Here is a 17,269-nt window from a genome sequence, read left to right as displayed (position 1 = left end):
AAGTGCAACCGATGAAGCACCCTGAAAATGTCTTCTAGGGATTTTTTCTGTCTTAATTTTTTTTTTTTAATTAGAAGCACTTCGATCAACTGCAACATCTGTGTGTCCCATATGCATAGCCCATATAGCTTTTACTAATTATTTATATGCCAAAACATTTCTTAAGTAGTTGCACAAATGCGTTGTGCAACAGCTGATAAAAAAGCTGTTGCTTTCTGAAGTTACACTTTGAAGACAAAATTGGCATGAGCACAGAATTAGCTGTACTTTATATTTGAGGACAGGAAGTTGCATAATAAGAATGGTCTCTGTGCATTTCCAGTCTATTCCAATATATTCCCTGTATTCCAAATGTATTCCTCAGTAGATCCAGCTAGTTCTCATCATTAAATTCCCTAATTTCTAGGTGTTCTGATTACACCATCCAAATGGGTCCAGATGCACTGGAGCGGGGAGCGAGCTGCTTTAACACTGAATCATGCAAACAAGGAAGATGAAGGTCTTTACACTCTACGAGTGGTGATGGGAGACTACTATGAAGAGTACAGTGCTTATGTCTTTGTTAGAGGTAAGTACCGTCTTGTGAAGAGAATTCACTACAGAAATGAAGAAAACATGCTGGCAAAATCAGTATCAGACATTTGAGGTGCTTTTTTCCCTAATAAAAAGAGAACTATTACTTTCCATTAATAGCTCCTAGCAATATAACTTCTAATTGTTATTTCTGGGGAAAAAAAAAGGATTTTTCATGAAAAGGAAAAATCTACATCATAACTAAAAAATGTATTTCTGTAACCATCTGACTGCTAACTAAACTGCACTGTTTTGATAAAGATTTTATGCACCATTTGAGGGGTTCTCTCTAATGCACAACGTGGGGAAAAATATGGTGGAAGGGAAACACAGTTCTGCACCTGGAGAAGAATAACTTTATGCACCATGATAGGCTGGGGGCTGACTGGCTGGAGAGACGCTTTTCAGAAAAGACCTGAGGGTCCTGGTGGACACCAAGGTGAACATGTGCCCTTGTTGCAAAGGACAGCAGTATCCTGGACTGCATTAGGAAGAGCATTGCCAGCAGGTTGAGGAGGTGGTCCTTCCCCTCTACTCAGCACTGGTGAGACTCATATGGGCTTCTGGATCCAGTCTTAGGCTCCCAAGTACAAGAGAAACATGGACTCACTGGAGTGAGTCCAGTGAAGGGCTGTGAAGGTGATTAAGGGCTTGGAGCATCTCTCATATGAGGAAGAGCTGAGAGATGTGGGGCTGTTCGGAGAAAGCTTAGGGTGAGTTTATCCGTGTGTATAAATACCTGATGGAGGAGAGTAAAGAAGCTCTTTTCAGTGCCAGGACAAGAGGCAATGGGCTCAAATTAAAATACAGGAAATCCCATTTAACCATAAGAAAACATATTTTTTGCTCAAAGGGTGGTTGAATGCTGAAACATGTTACCCAGCCAGGCTGTGGAGTCTCCATCCTTAGAGATATGCAAAACATGATTCTACAGAGTCCTGGGACACAAGCTCTAGCTGGCCCTGCTTTGATCCAAGGTTTGAACTAACGATCCCTGGAGTTATCTGCCAATCTTAACCATTCTGTGATTCTCTAACGAAAAGCAGCAAAGTGTGGAATTAAAAAGTAATTTCTCAGAGTGTTGTTTGCTTGTAAATATGAAAAACTGCTTTTTCATGTAAACATGAAAAACTCTTTGCTTGTAAACAAAAAACTTCTTTGAATTTCTGTTAGAGAAATATTTCTTTAGAGGGAGCCATGGCTATCAGGTTGCATGCTGGTTCTGTATCTGTCTCAGCTGCTAAAAGCAGCTGAAGTGTGTAATGTTAATTCAAATGGGTCTCAAAATTCTTGGCTCTGAGATCATGCCCAGAACAGTATTGTGCTGCTGAGTCCAGCAGAGCTGTGTGAGATAATGGCCTGCTCAGAAAATATGGCTGAAGCAGGTGTTTTCATCACCTGAAGAAAGTACTGAAGTGAGCATCTGTGACAAGAAATAGGATTTGTCTTTCTTGCTTTGTTTTAAATTGTGCTGCCATATAGATAAATGATCACCCTTGTTCCTGTTACATCTTCTAGCAATGCAGATATGACCTGACTGCAAATCCACTTCCACTTTCACCAGAGTATTTTACTAGCCAAGCAGTGTGCTTGCCAAATTCTAATTAGATTAATTCTACATTCCTACTTAAATGGTCCCCACAGTCTCAGCTGGCTAGTATATTCCTCACTGCTCCTCTTAAATTGTAAACAAATTTGCTATAAATGGCTAGTTGTGGTATTTAAGCACAAGCGGTTGTCTGTGTCACACATTGAAACCCCTGTGAATTGATGGAAGTAAGCGATGCACTAATCTGCCACATAACGTTAGGTCTTTAGACAGGCTTGAGGAGTGTGTGTGCCTCTTCTGCCGTGGCTACATGACAGCATTTGTCAGCAAGCCATCAGGGATGAAATCCTAGCCCCTCAGAGGCTGACCTGAAATGCTGGTTGTCCCAGCTATTTCCTACTCTGTCTTGGAAACAAAACTGTGGTGTTTCACATTCTGTTAAGTGGAATATATGGGCAGTAAAAGCTTTCCTATGGAGATCACTGAACACATGTTGTTGTTATTAAGGTTCTTATTTTGTTAATTGGATTGCTTTTTTTTGTACGTTATCATTAAAATAAAATAAATAAAAAAATCCACAGCAAGTTAGCTGTAATTAGAACCTGAACTCGGTAACCTTGGTGCAGCTTCAAAAACTCCATGTGATGTTAATCTGCCTATAAGAGAAGATAGTGTCAAATATGTTTGGTTTTTTTTTTTTCTGAAGACTACTGTTTTACTTAATGAAGCATTTTAGATTCTCTTGTAAGGCTTTTTTTTTTTTTCTGAAACACAGAAACATGAAAAATAGGGATTATTGTATTTTGAAATACAAAATCCTGTAATGCCTTGAAACATCAAACGTTTTTAAGAAGTCTGGGAACTAGATGTGGTGCATGAATAGTATTTACTAGCAAAATATTGTTTTCTTCAGGTATGTACATCTTTCATGTCTATGTCAGGTTTTCTTTTGAAGTAGCTCACAACAAGGTTTGAAAAGTGCATGTAATTGTACAAATTGATGTTATTTTGCAGAGAAACAACCTCTCTTCTTTGGAATTCTCTCATACAGTCTTTCTGCAAAGGTTATTTTTCTCTACATGAAAATGACCCCATCTCACAAATCAACTGTGTAAACAGTAAGATTCCCCAGTGACCAGCGCTGTGCTCTGGTTTTAAAAGCTTTAGATATGTCCGGAAGCTGATGCTAGAGTCAAGGCCCTTGGACACCAGCAGTCCCGTTTTTGTGATAAACACTTGAAAGGAACATAATCCTTATCCTTATGAAGGTTATATTCCACAGTGATATATTTGTATGTGTAATATAATTGAACTTCAAAAGGCTTTGATACCATTGAAGCTCTTAACTAACCAAAAACAAACAAGGAAGGACTATGTCTGGAGACATTTTATTCAGTGTTTTATATCCAATGTGTGAATACTTTTAATTGAGCTATGGCCTGATTGATAACACCAAGCAATATAACAGTTTCTTCCTGTAAGTAGAAGAGCAGGTAAATATATAGTCTGCCAAGTTTTTAGTTCAGCTGTGTCGCTGGCAGCTATCTAACCAGAATGCATGTTATTAATTTTATTTAAAATGAGGTGAATTACATTTACAGTATGTTGTAACTTACTAAGCATTTGTAAATGCGGCAAAGAGAAAACCAAAACCTAGAGAAACATTGCCAATATAAAATCCACTACTTTTTGAAACCAGTAATGGAACTTCTTTTTTTGGCTCATTAGGAACAGATTTCAGTCCTTAGAGATTAATAATTTTTAATGAACTGTGGTTCAGTTTGGAAACATGTCTCCATCCTCATAGATGCTGATGCTGAAATCCCTGGAGCCCCTGGTGCACCACTGGATGTGCGGTGCTTAGATGCCAACAAAGATTACGTCATTGTCTCCTGGAAGCAGCCAGCTGTTGACGGAGGAAACCCCATCCTTGGATATTTCATTGACAGGTCAGTGAGCATGCCAGACTGGAGAATTTGCATTGCTGTTCATTCTAACTCAAAAACCTAAAAGCGCATTCAAAAGCATGAGATAAAATAGTCTGTCATTTGTTATTTTCATTTTCTTTTATGTTTACCTCCTTTATTCTACATTTGCTTCTAAATTAAAAGTTGTGTTACTGCTCTCCAGTATTTGATCCCACTGAAAGTATTTAGGCACCCAAATATTCAGCCAGGGTAGCCCCTAACTGCTTGTAGAGTGAGCATGTTGCTCAAGGAGGCAGGACCAGTCTGTGCTAATGCTAGAGGTGAAGCTTGGGCATCCTTTGCCCCAAGCAGAAACCAGAACCTAAAACTGTCTGGAGCAAGTCAGTAACAATTCCCACAAAAGGGATGCTTGTGTGTGCCAAGATATCTGGGTAGGGACTGTAATAATTCACTTTGGCAGATATTTCATCAGCAATAAAAAGTCTTTCCCGAGCTGCTATTTTATGTTCCTGTTGACCATGTTGCTGGATAACGGGAAGCCATCTCCACAATCTGCCACTGGCTCCCTGAACAGAAGTCATTGTGGTACTTCCCTGCTGCTTGTTATCTCTTCCTTCTGCCACAAACCAGACTCCTGCCAGGTGTGAGGCTTTGCAGCAGTGGGACAAGTATCACCCCACCAGGTCTTGTCATTGCAGTGGCTGCAGCCACAGCACTGCAGGCTCCCTTGCCAGCCCCAGTTGTCTTTTGAAACAGGGTCCAGCTGAGTGCCTTACTTTAACCCCGTTCACAACCGTCTGTGTGCTGGGCTGGTCACAGAACTGACAAGGGAGGTCGCCATGCCCCAAGAAGCCCATCATTTTATGGGATGTACAGTGGAGCACTGTGTATGATACATGAACTAGTCACCTTCTGGCAACTGCAAAAGATATATGTATTTCCTGAGCCCTCAAGGGATTTAGTGCATGCCCAGATGGTTCTTCATCCCTGACCCCTTGGTGCATCTGCTTTGATGTCATCAGTGTGTAATGCTGTGAGGAAGCTGGTATGGACCAGCCAATGAACATGAACAGATGGTGAAGCTGTAAAGGGGGGTGGGTGCCCCAAGTTTGTGTTTCTCCCTTCCCAGCACTGCTCTTGCTATTGGTATTTTTCAGGTGTGAGGTTGGTACCACCCACTGGACCCAGTGCAACGAGAGTCCTGTGAAGTTTGCTCGTTTTCCTGTCACTGGTCTGATTGAAGGCCGTTCCTACATCTTCCGAGTCCGAGCTGTGAACAAAGCTGGGGTCAGCCTACCATCCCGGGTATCAGAGCCCGTGGCTGCTCTGGATCCTTCTGACAGAGCCAGGCTTAGAAGTAAGATGTGCTTTTTGCAGGTTGCCTGAGACGTTCAAGAGGTCACAACTCATTAGAAAAAAGCCCAACCGAACAGTATGACAATCTATTCATAAGCTTTCGAAATCCCACTAGAGGGAGCAATACAAAAACAAAACCCTTGTTGGAGGCGGCTTTGCCAAGAAGGAATCGTCTCAGTACTACAAAGTGCTCTACCTGCTGAAATGGCTTTGGCTGGCTACAGTGCCATGCTCTGAACGTGCAGGAAGGGGAGAAAAGACACAGGAGAGCAAATTGCCTAAACACACTCACTTCTGTTCAGCCAACAAAATAGCTGAACAAATCCTGTGAATAGACTCTCTGTGAGCCACAGCCAAGGGTAGTTGATTCTGTGCTCATGTAAATATCAAACTTTTGCCATAGCATCAGCAAAATACCAGGGTAGCCCAGCAGACCCGAAGCTCTGTGTGTTAAATTTTGTATGTGAAGGATATTTCTGCCATTGCCTCGTAATGTCCCAGACATTTTGTTTCCAAATCCACCTCTCTACCCATAGACTAAATCATATACCTAAAATCCAGTTATTTCTACTCATTTCTGAAGTTTTACTGTTTAAAATTGTCGATGTGAAGGGGTATTGTATGCAAAGCTATAGAGCTCCCATGGTCCCAGCTTGTATGTCTTAATGTATCATAATGCTGCAAGCTACAGACTGCAGTCAGATGATCAAATTCAAAATAAAAACAAAAGGCCAGAGGAAGTAGGTTTGGCACTGCCAGGAAGCATTGTGCTCAGACAGATATGTGAAACCTGAAGTCTGGGGGAGGCTTCTTCTCAAGGGGGAGCATGGAAGCTGTCTCAGGTGATAAAGTCTGCTCTTGGTGGCCTATTCCCATTACATGTCCTCCTTTCATCCCTCATGATCCTTTTTAATCCCCACCAGCTCCCTCTCTGCTTGCATCTCCAAAATGGATCAGCCAATGTAGGGCGAAGCACATGGAGGTGGAGAACAGCATTTGCAAAAATTATCTCTGAAAGTGCATTGACCTGATTGATAGCTGAATGTGTAACTGCAATAATATGATAACACAGAGGCACTGAGAATGCAACCCAAATCATATCTAGTGGATATGCTGAGTCAGGCTGAGTTTCTGTTTGTGACTGTAACCCATGATTTGAAAGCTGATAATGTGAGAGAAAGCGGTTAAAAAGAGACAAAGAGCAGCCTGCGGGATTTTGGCTGTTCCTTTAATGAGTGAGCTGTTAATCCAAATGAATAGAGTACGGAAAATTAAGTTAATTCTCTGAAAACAATGAGCTGAGTGAGCCAAATACCTCTGTTTGTCACCTAGGTGACATCAGTGACATTTTAGTAAGGAACAGATGTTTCAGTGGATTAAATTTTCTAGCTATATTGATTGGTGAGCTGCTCTCAATATTCAAGGTTGGGTAGCTAGCTTGCTACATGAGCAACGTCCACAGCAGTAACAAAAAATAGAGCTTGCATGAAATCTCGTAAATGTTAGTGTTGAACCACAAAAGAGTAATTTTCCTCATTATTTCAAAACTTCCTTAAATCTCTCATTTCCGTGATGCTTCTAACATTTGTTTCAGGTCACCCTTCTGCTCCCTGGACTGGACAGATTATTGTCACTGAGGAAGAACCTGCAGGTAAACATAGCCCTTTTGCCTACAGAAGTCTAATGTGAAGCTGGCTGAGTAATTAGGAAAACTCCCAGTGAGTTCAGTTGACTTGGGCATGCACCCAAAGTTAGTTCTGAGAGTCAATTGACCTTGAATAACACAATTTGGTTGTAGAGGTGAGGTTTCATTATTCAGGACTTAAAGAATAAACATACTTAGAATTAAAAGACTTCATTTAAAACCAATATTTAGAAGACTCTTAACTCTATGTTAAAAAAAAAAATTAATAAATCAGGTTCCAAGATATATTAGTACTCCTAAATTTTAGTTAAGGCACTAATTCTGACACAAATGTGAAGGATTTAAATCTCAATTCCCTCTTGTATTTTTCTCCCTTGCTCTTCAGAGGGTGTTGTTCCTGGTCCACCTACAGACCTCCAAGTTATTGAAGCCACCAAGAATTATGTTGTACTTAGCTGGAAACCTCCTGGACAGCGTGGCCACGAGGGTATCATGTACTTTGTGGAAAAGGTAAAACTGGACAAAATCAGAATCATGATATGATAAACTTTTACATGTTTGTTCTGTCATCTCTTCTGGACTTTCAGTTAACTTCCCTTTCCACCTGAGATTTTCAAACTAGGGTCAGGAAAGTTATCTTCATCAAGATAACTGTTACTGTAGATTAAGATAAACTAGGAATAAAAGAAAGATGGGAAATAGGAAAGTAGATGCAGAATGTCTCACACACTCTAATATACTTTTATGAATTGTGTCATTGACCTACCCTGGAGTAGACAGGCTGGCAAACTCCTTCTGTAATGAAAAAGCACAGAGAGAAGTCACATATTTTTATATATATATATAATATTTATTGTTTTAAAAAAATAGATTAAAAAAATGTGTGTAAAGGAAACCTTGTCTGGTGGGACAGATTGTTTGGGCAGAGGAATTCTGCAAGATATTCCTGGCATCAGCACTTCCTCCTCCAGCTGCCTTTTCATATTTATCCTCTACAACACCTTTCCATTTGCTTCACCAATTCAAAAAAGATGACTAAATTTATTTTCCAGAACAGAATCAGTTTTAATTTCAGTGTCCTGCTTTTCTGAGTCATTTTTGCATGGCTGCTAGCCTAGAAGATTCTTCATGCCATCACCCTTTTTACTTGTATCTCATGGTTCACAAACTTTTTTATCCATGCTTTTCCTTATCATTCTAGAGGTGTCATGAAGGGAGACATAAATATCTTTCCCATTATGTGTTTTTCATCTCTCTCACAAAATCTGGTCTAAATAAGTGAGTTTCATTTAGCAACAGACTTAGAGAGCATGAATATATGAATTTTGAGTTTCCATGTAAGAAAGCTTTTTAATAACCTCTTGCATGCTGAGTACTGAGTAATAATGTCACATAGTCAGATAATGTTCTGCTGAGAATTTGAAATCCCTCAGAAACCAGAGCCATTACTTGAAATTTCCCTTAATGTAAATCAGGCAAAAATTATTCACTAATATTAACGGTATAAGTGATCATTAGGGGTGATGCAAGAGCATCTAGAAGCAATGTGGTAATATTAGACTTCTGTTCTTTGGATGATGTTGAATGTCTGCAGAACTTATTTTAAAAGTGGTCCAGAACTGGATGTAGTTAATAATAACATCACTTACTGGCAGTGAAGAGGAGTTTAGCTTTGATATATAAAACCCAGTAAGCTTTTATGTACGTTTTCTGGAGTAGGTGGACATCTGGCAGATTCATAAGCTTTGAAAGATGCTCATTCTGTGGAAAGGCCCAAAAAGGGAACATGACTTCTCCATAGCAGACATGCATTTGGTGGTCCAGGTAGAAAGTCTTTTTGAGCTAGACACTCAGCTTTTAGGGACTTCTGTTCCAAACATGGCTTCTGGGTTTGACTGCAGTGCGTTGCTGGCACAGAGGACTGGCAAAGGGTGAACACTGAGATCCCTGTGAAGTCCCCTCGTTTTGCAGTTTTTGATTTGGCTGAAGGCAAATCCTACTGCTTCCGAGTTCGCTGTTGCAATTCAGCTGGAATTGGTGAACCTTCAGAAGCAACTGAAGCCACTGTTGTGGATGACAAACTTGGTAAGTGTGTGGTCATATGTATTAAATTTTCTTTTCAGTTTATGATGTAATTGTTTTGTCTGAAGACAGATAGCTGCCCAGTAAATAATTCAAGTATGAAATGTAGTCAGTGATTTATTCCCTTTAGCTAAAATAATTTTGGTTTGGGTTGTTGAACCTTTAACATGTAGTCAAATGACAGATGCAAACTAAGGGTATTAAGCTGTGAATAACGATGCCAAGATCTGCAAAGGCTGCAAATAGTGAAAGAAAATGAAAACTCAAGGAGGTACAAAAATGTTTTGTTTTACTTAGAGTCTTCATTGAAAATAATCCCAGACATCAGCAGAGTATAACCTTCCTTGTTTGCCAAATTAAACAAAAGTGAAAAATTTAATACTAATTTAATACATGAATGCAGAGACTATTTCCACTGGAAGAGAAGCCAAGATGTTTACCACAGTAAAGCATAAGTAGCTACATCTACATTAGCAATTTGTTTCCAAACAGCAGTGCAGATTTCAATCCAATTCCCAGATTGTCTCTGTTTACTTCATACTGGCTGAGTTTTCAGAACAGTTTGATGCATGTGAGCTACATTCATTAAGAAAAGTCAAACAGCTCTTTTCAAAAAACACTTTAGATGCATTTTGCTATTTAACAGGGGCATTGGTTTCTGACTTATTCTGTGGGCTGCACAAATCTTCAATGTGTATCTTACACATTTTCCCATTTAGAAAACTCAAAATCACATTTCTGGTGTAGATGTTCAGCACAAGGGAATAGACTAAATCTAATTTGATGGAAATGCTCTGAATTACAGGCAATAGAGAAGTAAGGAACCTCACCACCAAAGTCTTGAAACTATTGATCCTGTCCTGTTGTTACTTAACCTGTCAGATTACTTAATTTATATCAGAGGAGTTTTTTGAGGGTTAAATCTGTATTAGTCATGCTAATATAAGAATATAGAATTAATATTCTGCCAAGAATATTCATTCTATAGAACGAATGTCAAGAATAGAATGTCATCCTGATTTTATTTGTAGATTTTGACTGGCTGGTTACTAATTTTTCTGTGTTTCTCTCTCACAGATGTTCCCAAAGCTCCTGGACGTATTATGTCAATTAGGAATACAGATACCTCAGTTGTTGTCACTTGGGCTGAGCCACCAGATGCCAAGGAGCTGGTTGGGTACTACATTGAATCAAGTGTAGTTGGATCTGGTCGTTGGGAACCATGCAATAACAATCCAGTGAAAGGCACAAGGTAATGGATTTTCAAGCATGGAAATTATGGTCACCAATTTTTGATTTACTGGATTTATATGCTTTCCAGCCATTACTAGTAGTAGTAAAGTTAATCACTCTGTGGTAGCCAGCAAGCTAGACTCACTCTTGCTGGTGAAGTTCAGAAGAAGTTATAAAAATGTATTTCAAACTGTGAGCCTGGTCCAAAAGGAACTTTTAATCAACCTTTTGTCAAAAACATTCAAGGGGCAGGGGAAATGGGGACATTGCTAGTGAAGAAAAGAGAAGCTCTTTTCAAATAATACTTTAGATGCATTTTGCTATTTAACAGGGGCATTGATAAGCTCTTGCCTTAACAGGGGCATTGGTAAGCTTCTCAAAGAGAAGCTCTTCACTTCTCTTTGCTCTTCTCAATAGCAAATGGCTATTGTAGCTGTTTGCTATTGTACAGCCTACCAGTCTGATGAAAAACAGTACAGTGAGGAATGGCTGAAATTACAAGTGTGGAAAACTGAACTGCATAATATTTGGAAGCAAAGTCTTATGTTTTGGAAGACAGCTGTAAACATTTCTGGACTGTGTATCTAGAATGTCAGGAGGACATGTGGACTATATCACATTAACAACATTACTTTCTAACTACCCTTTCACTTGCAGTTATCAAGATATTAATGAACATTCTTCAGTATTTGGTATAAACCCACATTTCTTACTGACATGAAGCTCAGTCTCTAGTCAGAAAAATAATCAAGACTTAAAACTTCGCAAACTAAATCAGATTTGGTTTTGTTTGAATAAGGATGTAATCTTCAAAGTCTAAAGGAATAATTGCAGAACTTGATCTCAAGTGGATTGATGTCAATGCAGAAGCAGCCTCTACTTATTATGATTGATTTGGCTTATTTGTAATTGCTATCCATGACAACCCTTATTACAAGAAGTATGGCGCTGCTAAATACCCTTGGACCAACCTTGTTTTTAAAAAAGCATTGTAAATGCTTTGAATATCAAAAATACTTAACCCCCCACTTGCTTGAACACAAGCACAACAATCTCCTTTAAGCATTATTTTGTGCATTTTATATTGCAATAGTTGTATGTGCCGATTTATATACTTTGATGTATACTTATATGATTTATATTGTGGTTATATCAAGTGTTGGTGAAGTTTCATGCTGTTTGCATATTTAAAATATGAAACGTAAACTTTATTCACCATAAAAATAAAAATAGTGTTCTGAGATACTACATATTGTGATGCAGCTACACTGCTTAGGTTCCTATCACTGCATTTACAGTCAATGTGATGTAATGTAGGATGCAGCCTGGCACAGGCTGTCTGTTAACTCTTGGCTTTTCTGATTGAATCAATCTCAGAGCATTAGCTGTAGCTCATAGTTTGCATTATGCAGCATAGTTTGATCTTTTGAAATTTGTTTTCTGCACGCATCTTGGTGAAAGCAAATAATTTTGAAAAGCCTGGCAGAGTGAGTAGGAAAAATACTGCTCTGAAAATATGAATTCAGGTTGGTTTTTTTTTCCTAAAATAAACTGTTAACTTTGAAATACATTTTATTTTCCCCACTATATTTGCTTCAAACATCACTGCATGATTCCAGGACTGGCAGTGCAAGACATGACATTACGAAGTAGAACAGAGAAAAAGCAGCATGAAATAAAATACACTTCAAATAACTATTCTAAAATAAGTTTTGTTTTAAATAAAACATCGACATTTTAAAAAGACAATATAAATATAAATTATTCCTGCCTTGGGAAATATTGTGTTCTCAGAGTGGACACTGGACAAAATTTATGAGGTTTTTTTATGTAATCATTAGGTAACTCAGTAGATTATCGTGTCATGTATAGAAGCAAAAATAAAAAAAAAAAATTGGGCACTTTTTAGCTCTTGTACTATGCCCTGTTATGTTTCTGAACACTGCAATTTGTCATCCATTATTGGAAGTGAAACATGGGGACTTGTGCTACAGGTGTCTCTTACTTATGTCATTATGATATTTCACAAGGAAATATAGATGCTATCTCTGCAGCTTTTTGTATTTTTCCATCAGGAAGTATGGACTTTATATACCAGCAGAAGTAAGGTAGACCCTCTGGTAACATAAAAACTTGAATAGTCTTAAGAAGGAAAGAGTGTTGGTAAATGGTTTATCTGGAGAGATATGGTTTTAGACATTATATTTGTGCATGAATGAGGTGATTAAATACATTCTACATTTTCTGGGCTTCATTTAAGTCACTGAGGTCATGGTTTATCCTCAGTTTTCAGAAATGAGAGTACATTTTATGGAAGAAATGCTTCTTTTCCCACTTAAGATTTCTATTTTCTTCATACTACTTTCTGAGTATTCCTTCACTGATTTGTTTTAGATTCATTTGCCACGGGCTTGTCAATGGTGAGAAGTACATTTTCAGAGTCAGAGCTGTTAATGCAGCAGGGCTCAGTGAATTTTCACAGGATTCAGAGCCTATACAGGTGGAAGCAGCCATTGGTAAGCTATTTTCCATTGCTCTTTTTAATGGCAAATATGTTGGGTTTTAATTAAGAGGTTTTCAACAACTATTTGTAAATAATTGTTTTGTTTCACAATGCTGTCCACAAATAATAATTTATCCATAGATCCTATGGTCTCACAGGCATAGTTTTACAGTCACTGCACTCTTTTAGACTCTTCACCCTCACCATCCACTCTTCTCAAAGTGTTTCTTGTGAACCACTGTAAGAGAGCACTGCCAAGTTCACTGCATAGGTATCCTGGAAAATGGAATGTCATTCTGATTCTGTAATGTGGTATATATCATCTCAAATGCACACCATCCTATATAACAGTCAGTTCCTAATAAATTTCTCTCCATACCTAAACCCAATAATCAGTGCAATATGTCTTTTGTAAAGCTTCTATAACCCTGTGTGTTCCCCCTGTGCTGATGAATTTTTTCTGTTTGCCACTTCCTGAAATAATCCATAAAGATTAATGGTATAATTGGCTAGAATAAATTGCACGTCTGCAACATCCTCACTCTCATTTGTGTTGAAACTGGATACCTCACAACCTTAGAGCAGAGAGATGTGGCTTAGAGCAATTTTGTGAGATTGTTTTGAAGGGATCAGAAATATGACTCTGAAGATCTAATACTAAAGTAATCATAGCAAATAAGGACTACTATTAACTTTCCATATTTCTTCTCTCTGAGAAGTATATGTTATTAAAAGAGCATTACTTGTGAGGTTGAGAGGTATTCTACGCATTTCAAATTTTTGTGAATTCAAGATTAACATTTTGTGCGCAAAACCTGTGATTTGTCATACTTTGGCTGTATTGTTGACTGTACATATTTCTTCATTCTGTTGACTAAATGAAGAGAAAAAAACGTATTATAATTCAAAATGTCTTTGCTGTTTTCTGGAAATTATAGGGGGAGGATTGCTTCATGGTGTGTGTCCTGAACTGAGTGGTAAAGCTGGTGGACTAACAGACCGCACTACCATCTGGGAAGGCATGCATGAGTCCTCCCAGCCTATCTTTGACACAGATGCTTTGCTAAAATGCAATGCTAAGTTTAATAGAGACGCACTACCCAGTAGCTCTGACAAACTGTCAAGTACAGGAGACAATAACATGAGAGAAGTGGTTAAGGACACTGTCACATCTTCACTACGAAAAGTTGCTCCTAAGCAGGCAAGTAAGTCTCGATCTGGGGATATTTTGACACTGGAAGAAGTGCCAAAGAAGAAAGATAAAGGTGAGAGTTAATAAAATAAATAGATTTCACTGCTTGGGTACATCCACTTCAGATGTTTGTAAGTTCTGCTCATCAGCGTCACAGGTGAACATGCTCTCCAGTGATTCATCTTCCATCGGACCCATTAAGTGCATGCTCAACTCTCCATTAAGATCATTATGCATGTAATAGTATTGGAAACCACTACAAATGTAGTGCCTACTGAAAGAGAAACACATAAATCTGTTTACTACTTTAATATCTTGCTTGACTACATATTAATGTATCCAGGATATGGTATTATTTCTAAATCACGTCAGTGATTTTTTAGGAGTCTTTGTTATCTCGTCTCTGTGTTATGTAAATGTGAAGGAAACAAAACTTGATTACGATGGTAAGCATGAAAATCTGTATTGTGTTAGAATATAAGATTTGTGGATTTATGCCTAAGCTACAGCTTATCCTCTGAGACACAGTGCTAACAATGAATGTTGTGTTGTATCTTTGACTGACAGCAATATGTAGTGAGAAAAACCTATCAAGTTAAAGGCACATGCACAAAATCATGCTTTATGTTTTCAACACCTACACACCCATTGTGCCCAAGAAATGTGGGGCTTGAATTTCATTTAAGTCCTGGTCCCTGGCCAGTGAACTGAATTCCTCCCCAGGCCTCTGAAATGAGACTCAAAAGTCTTGCGCAAAGTGTTGAACAGAAAACAAAGCAGAGGCACCTGGGGCTAGCTGGCATTGATATAAAACATTAAAACCAAGAGCAAACATATAAGATGTAGGATTTCCACCAAAAGTAGGACTTCTGGATTACAAGTAGGGCTCTTCACCGGTGCATGATACATAGAGTATGGGCAAGCACTTCCCCACTAGGTACAGAAAAGACTTTATAAGAAAATGGGTTGAGATGAAGTTAATGTTATCTTTATCGTTTAAAAAACATAAATAGAAAAGAAGATTACACCACGTATTTTTTAATGTCAGTTCCAATAACAGACATATTCCATTTCTGGTCAGTCTATAGTGCCTATGATCACGCCTTCTTCTATTAAGGTAAGATCATATGATGGGTGCAATGATAAAATTTGCACAGTATGTAAATTAGAAAAAAAAAAAAAGAAGAAAAAAGAATGAATAGATAAAGTCCATGCTCAGAAGGGAAGAACATGGGCCTATTAAAAAAAAAAAACAACACAAAAAACCACAAAAAAACAAACAACAAAAAAAAAAACAAAAAAGACCCAACGTTGTAGGTGTGAAAAAGGGTTTGCTTTCAGCAAAAGAAAACAAATCATTGCATCTCCATTTTTTTGTTCCTTTTCCTGTAATGTTAGTTTTAGTTCCTCATTTTTCACCGTTTTAATGCTAGTCCTGATCACTTACATCAGGGCTGCAATTGCAACACATTCTTTCACTATGCATCAGCTTGCTTCTTAAAAAACAATTCATCCTGAAAGCTAATTCCCATGCAGTTTGGAATTCTTCATTTGGTTTATGGAAGCTTTTATCCTGCATTTCTTATTCCAACTCCAGAAACTTCCTTTGACCACATAAATATTGTTCTAATTAGGAAATGCAGGATGGGAGCCACCTGGGTGCACTAATTGAGTGCCAGTCTGATTATTGAAATATTGCTTCCTACTTACATGTATTCACATTGAAACAGCTGCTCCATCTCCACCTTATGACATCATGGTACTTGAGAGTGTTCGTGACTCAATGGTATTAGGATGGAAACAACCTAAAGTCACTGGTGGAACTGAAGTTACTGGCTACTACGTGAACTATCGTGAAGTGGTTGATGGAGTTCCCGGGAAATGGATGGAGGCCAACATTAAGGCCATTAGTGAGAGGGCATACCGGGTAAGTGGTTAACTTCTGTACTTGATGTGGATGCAGACAGTATTTCCAAAACAGATCTCAAAGACAGATTTCGATAAGTTATGGTTCAGTGTACAGATTGCTGTTCAGAGGGTTTTATACCCATGATGATACATTTATTCAGTTCTATTAAACTTCTCTGCAAAGCTGTTTGTACACTGATCTGTTAGTCTGGCACCAGCTCTCATCTGTGAATTCACTACTCTAGGCATGACCAATTTTTCATGTCATGCCCTCAACAGACGGCATTCCTTACTGGGTTTGGTGGACCTATCCCAGTTCTTACTGGTGCTGGAACCAGCTGTGTACCAGCTGCACTTTCTGATCAGTTCTTGACCTAATTTAGAGGTAGTGCTAGCTACAACCTTTTTGAGCTGCTTTACAAATGAAAACCAGTGCCAGGACTGAGTTTCACCCTACTGTGAGGACAAGTCTTGCCTTAAGTGAACTTGCTTGTATCATGAGACAGATTAATATGACAATTCCTTACTACCCAAGTGTCTATTAATGGGAAAAGTGGTTTAAAGTTTGGTGTGCTAAGACCACTCATGTATGCTCTGCCACTGATCAGAGGAAAAGCCAAGATAGTTATTGCCTTAGTATGATGTAAATAATGCTTTTATCTTTTCATGCACACAACACATGTTCATGTGTTCAATAAAGCCTTAATCCAAAGTTAATAAGTACCATCTTACTGATTATGCAGATTCAAAACCTGAAGGAAAACATGGTGTACCAGTTCCAGGTAGCTGCTGCTAACCTGGCAGGGGTTGGGACACCTTCCCAACCCAGCCAGCCCTTCAAATGTGAAGAATGGACCATTGCTGTACCTGGTAGGATCCTGAATGGGAGGTGGAGGTTACTCACTGCCCAAGGGTGCCCTGTAATTAATTATCCATCAAAGTTCTCAACGCCTTCAGTTTCCAAAGGAGTCAAAAGGCACTGAAGTTCATACCCAAGCTTGAGTCTCCATCACTTTGATTTAGTACATTTACAATGGCATATTAAACAACCCCTACGTAGTCAGCAGCATTTTACAACAGCTTGTACTTTCATTATCTTTCCTGCTTGGTTCTTGTACTGTGTCTGTCACTTTGCTTCCTAGTTTAAATGGTAGACATAAATATCTGTCTAAGATGTAAGGCAGAGAAGAATGAGGTCCTGTAACCCTTGTCTAAATGTATCACATCAAGGCCAGATTGCTGGCCTGTTAACACTTGTTGAAATGAATGAAAACAGCCTCTCTTGACTTCAGTGGACTTT

At 38.6% G+C, this 17,269-nt stretch overlaps 1 protein-coding gene across 1 annotated transcript in view; it reads left to right on the top strand.

The window, feature by feature from the left end:
• Positions 1–17,269, top strand: part of MYOM1 (myomesin 1) — a 75,332-nt gene that overhangs the window by 27,692 nt on the left and 30,371 nt on the right. The window contains exons 10-20 of the mRNA XM_061448709.1: positions 407–568; positions 3,930–4,071; positions 5,208–5,407; positions 7,001–7,057; positions 7,437–7,561; positions 8,953–9,136; positions 10,211–10,385; positions 12,761–12,882; positions 13,808–14,134; positions 15,792–15,988; positions 16,713–16,839. Coding sequence (XP_061304693.1) covers positions 407–568; positions 3,930–4,071; positions 5,208–5,407; positions 7,001–7,057; positions 7,437–7,561; positions 8,953–9,136; positions 10,211–10,385; positions 12,761–12,882; positions 13,808–14,134; positions 15,792–15,988; positions 16,713–16,839 — 1,818 coding nt within the window. The remainder of the gene's footprint in view (positions 1–406; positions 569–3,929; positions 4,072–5,207; positions 5,408–7,000; positions 7,058–7,436; positions 7,562–8,952; positions 9,137–10,210; positions 10,386–12,760; positions 12,883–13,807; positions 14,135–15,791; positions 15,989–16,712; positions 16,840–17,269) is intronic.

Source organism: Pezoporus flaviventris, unplaced genomic scaffold, assembly GCF_033815535.1.
Source record: "Pezoporus flaviventris isolate CSIRO_AGI_PZ_B2104156 unplaced genomic scaffold, CSIRO_AGI_Pfla_v1 ptg000007l, whole genome shotgun sequence".
NCBI lineage: Eukaryota > Metazoa > Chordata > Aves > Psittaciformes > Psittacidae > Pezoporus > Pezoporus flaviventris.
This window is presented reverse-complemented; position numbering and strand designations above follow the sequence as displayed.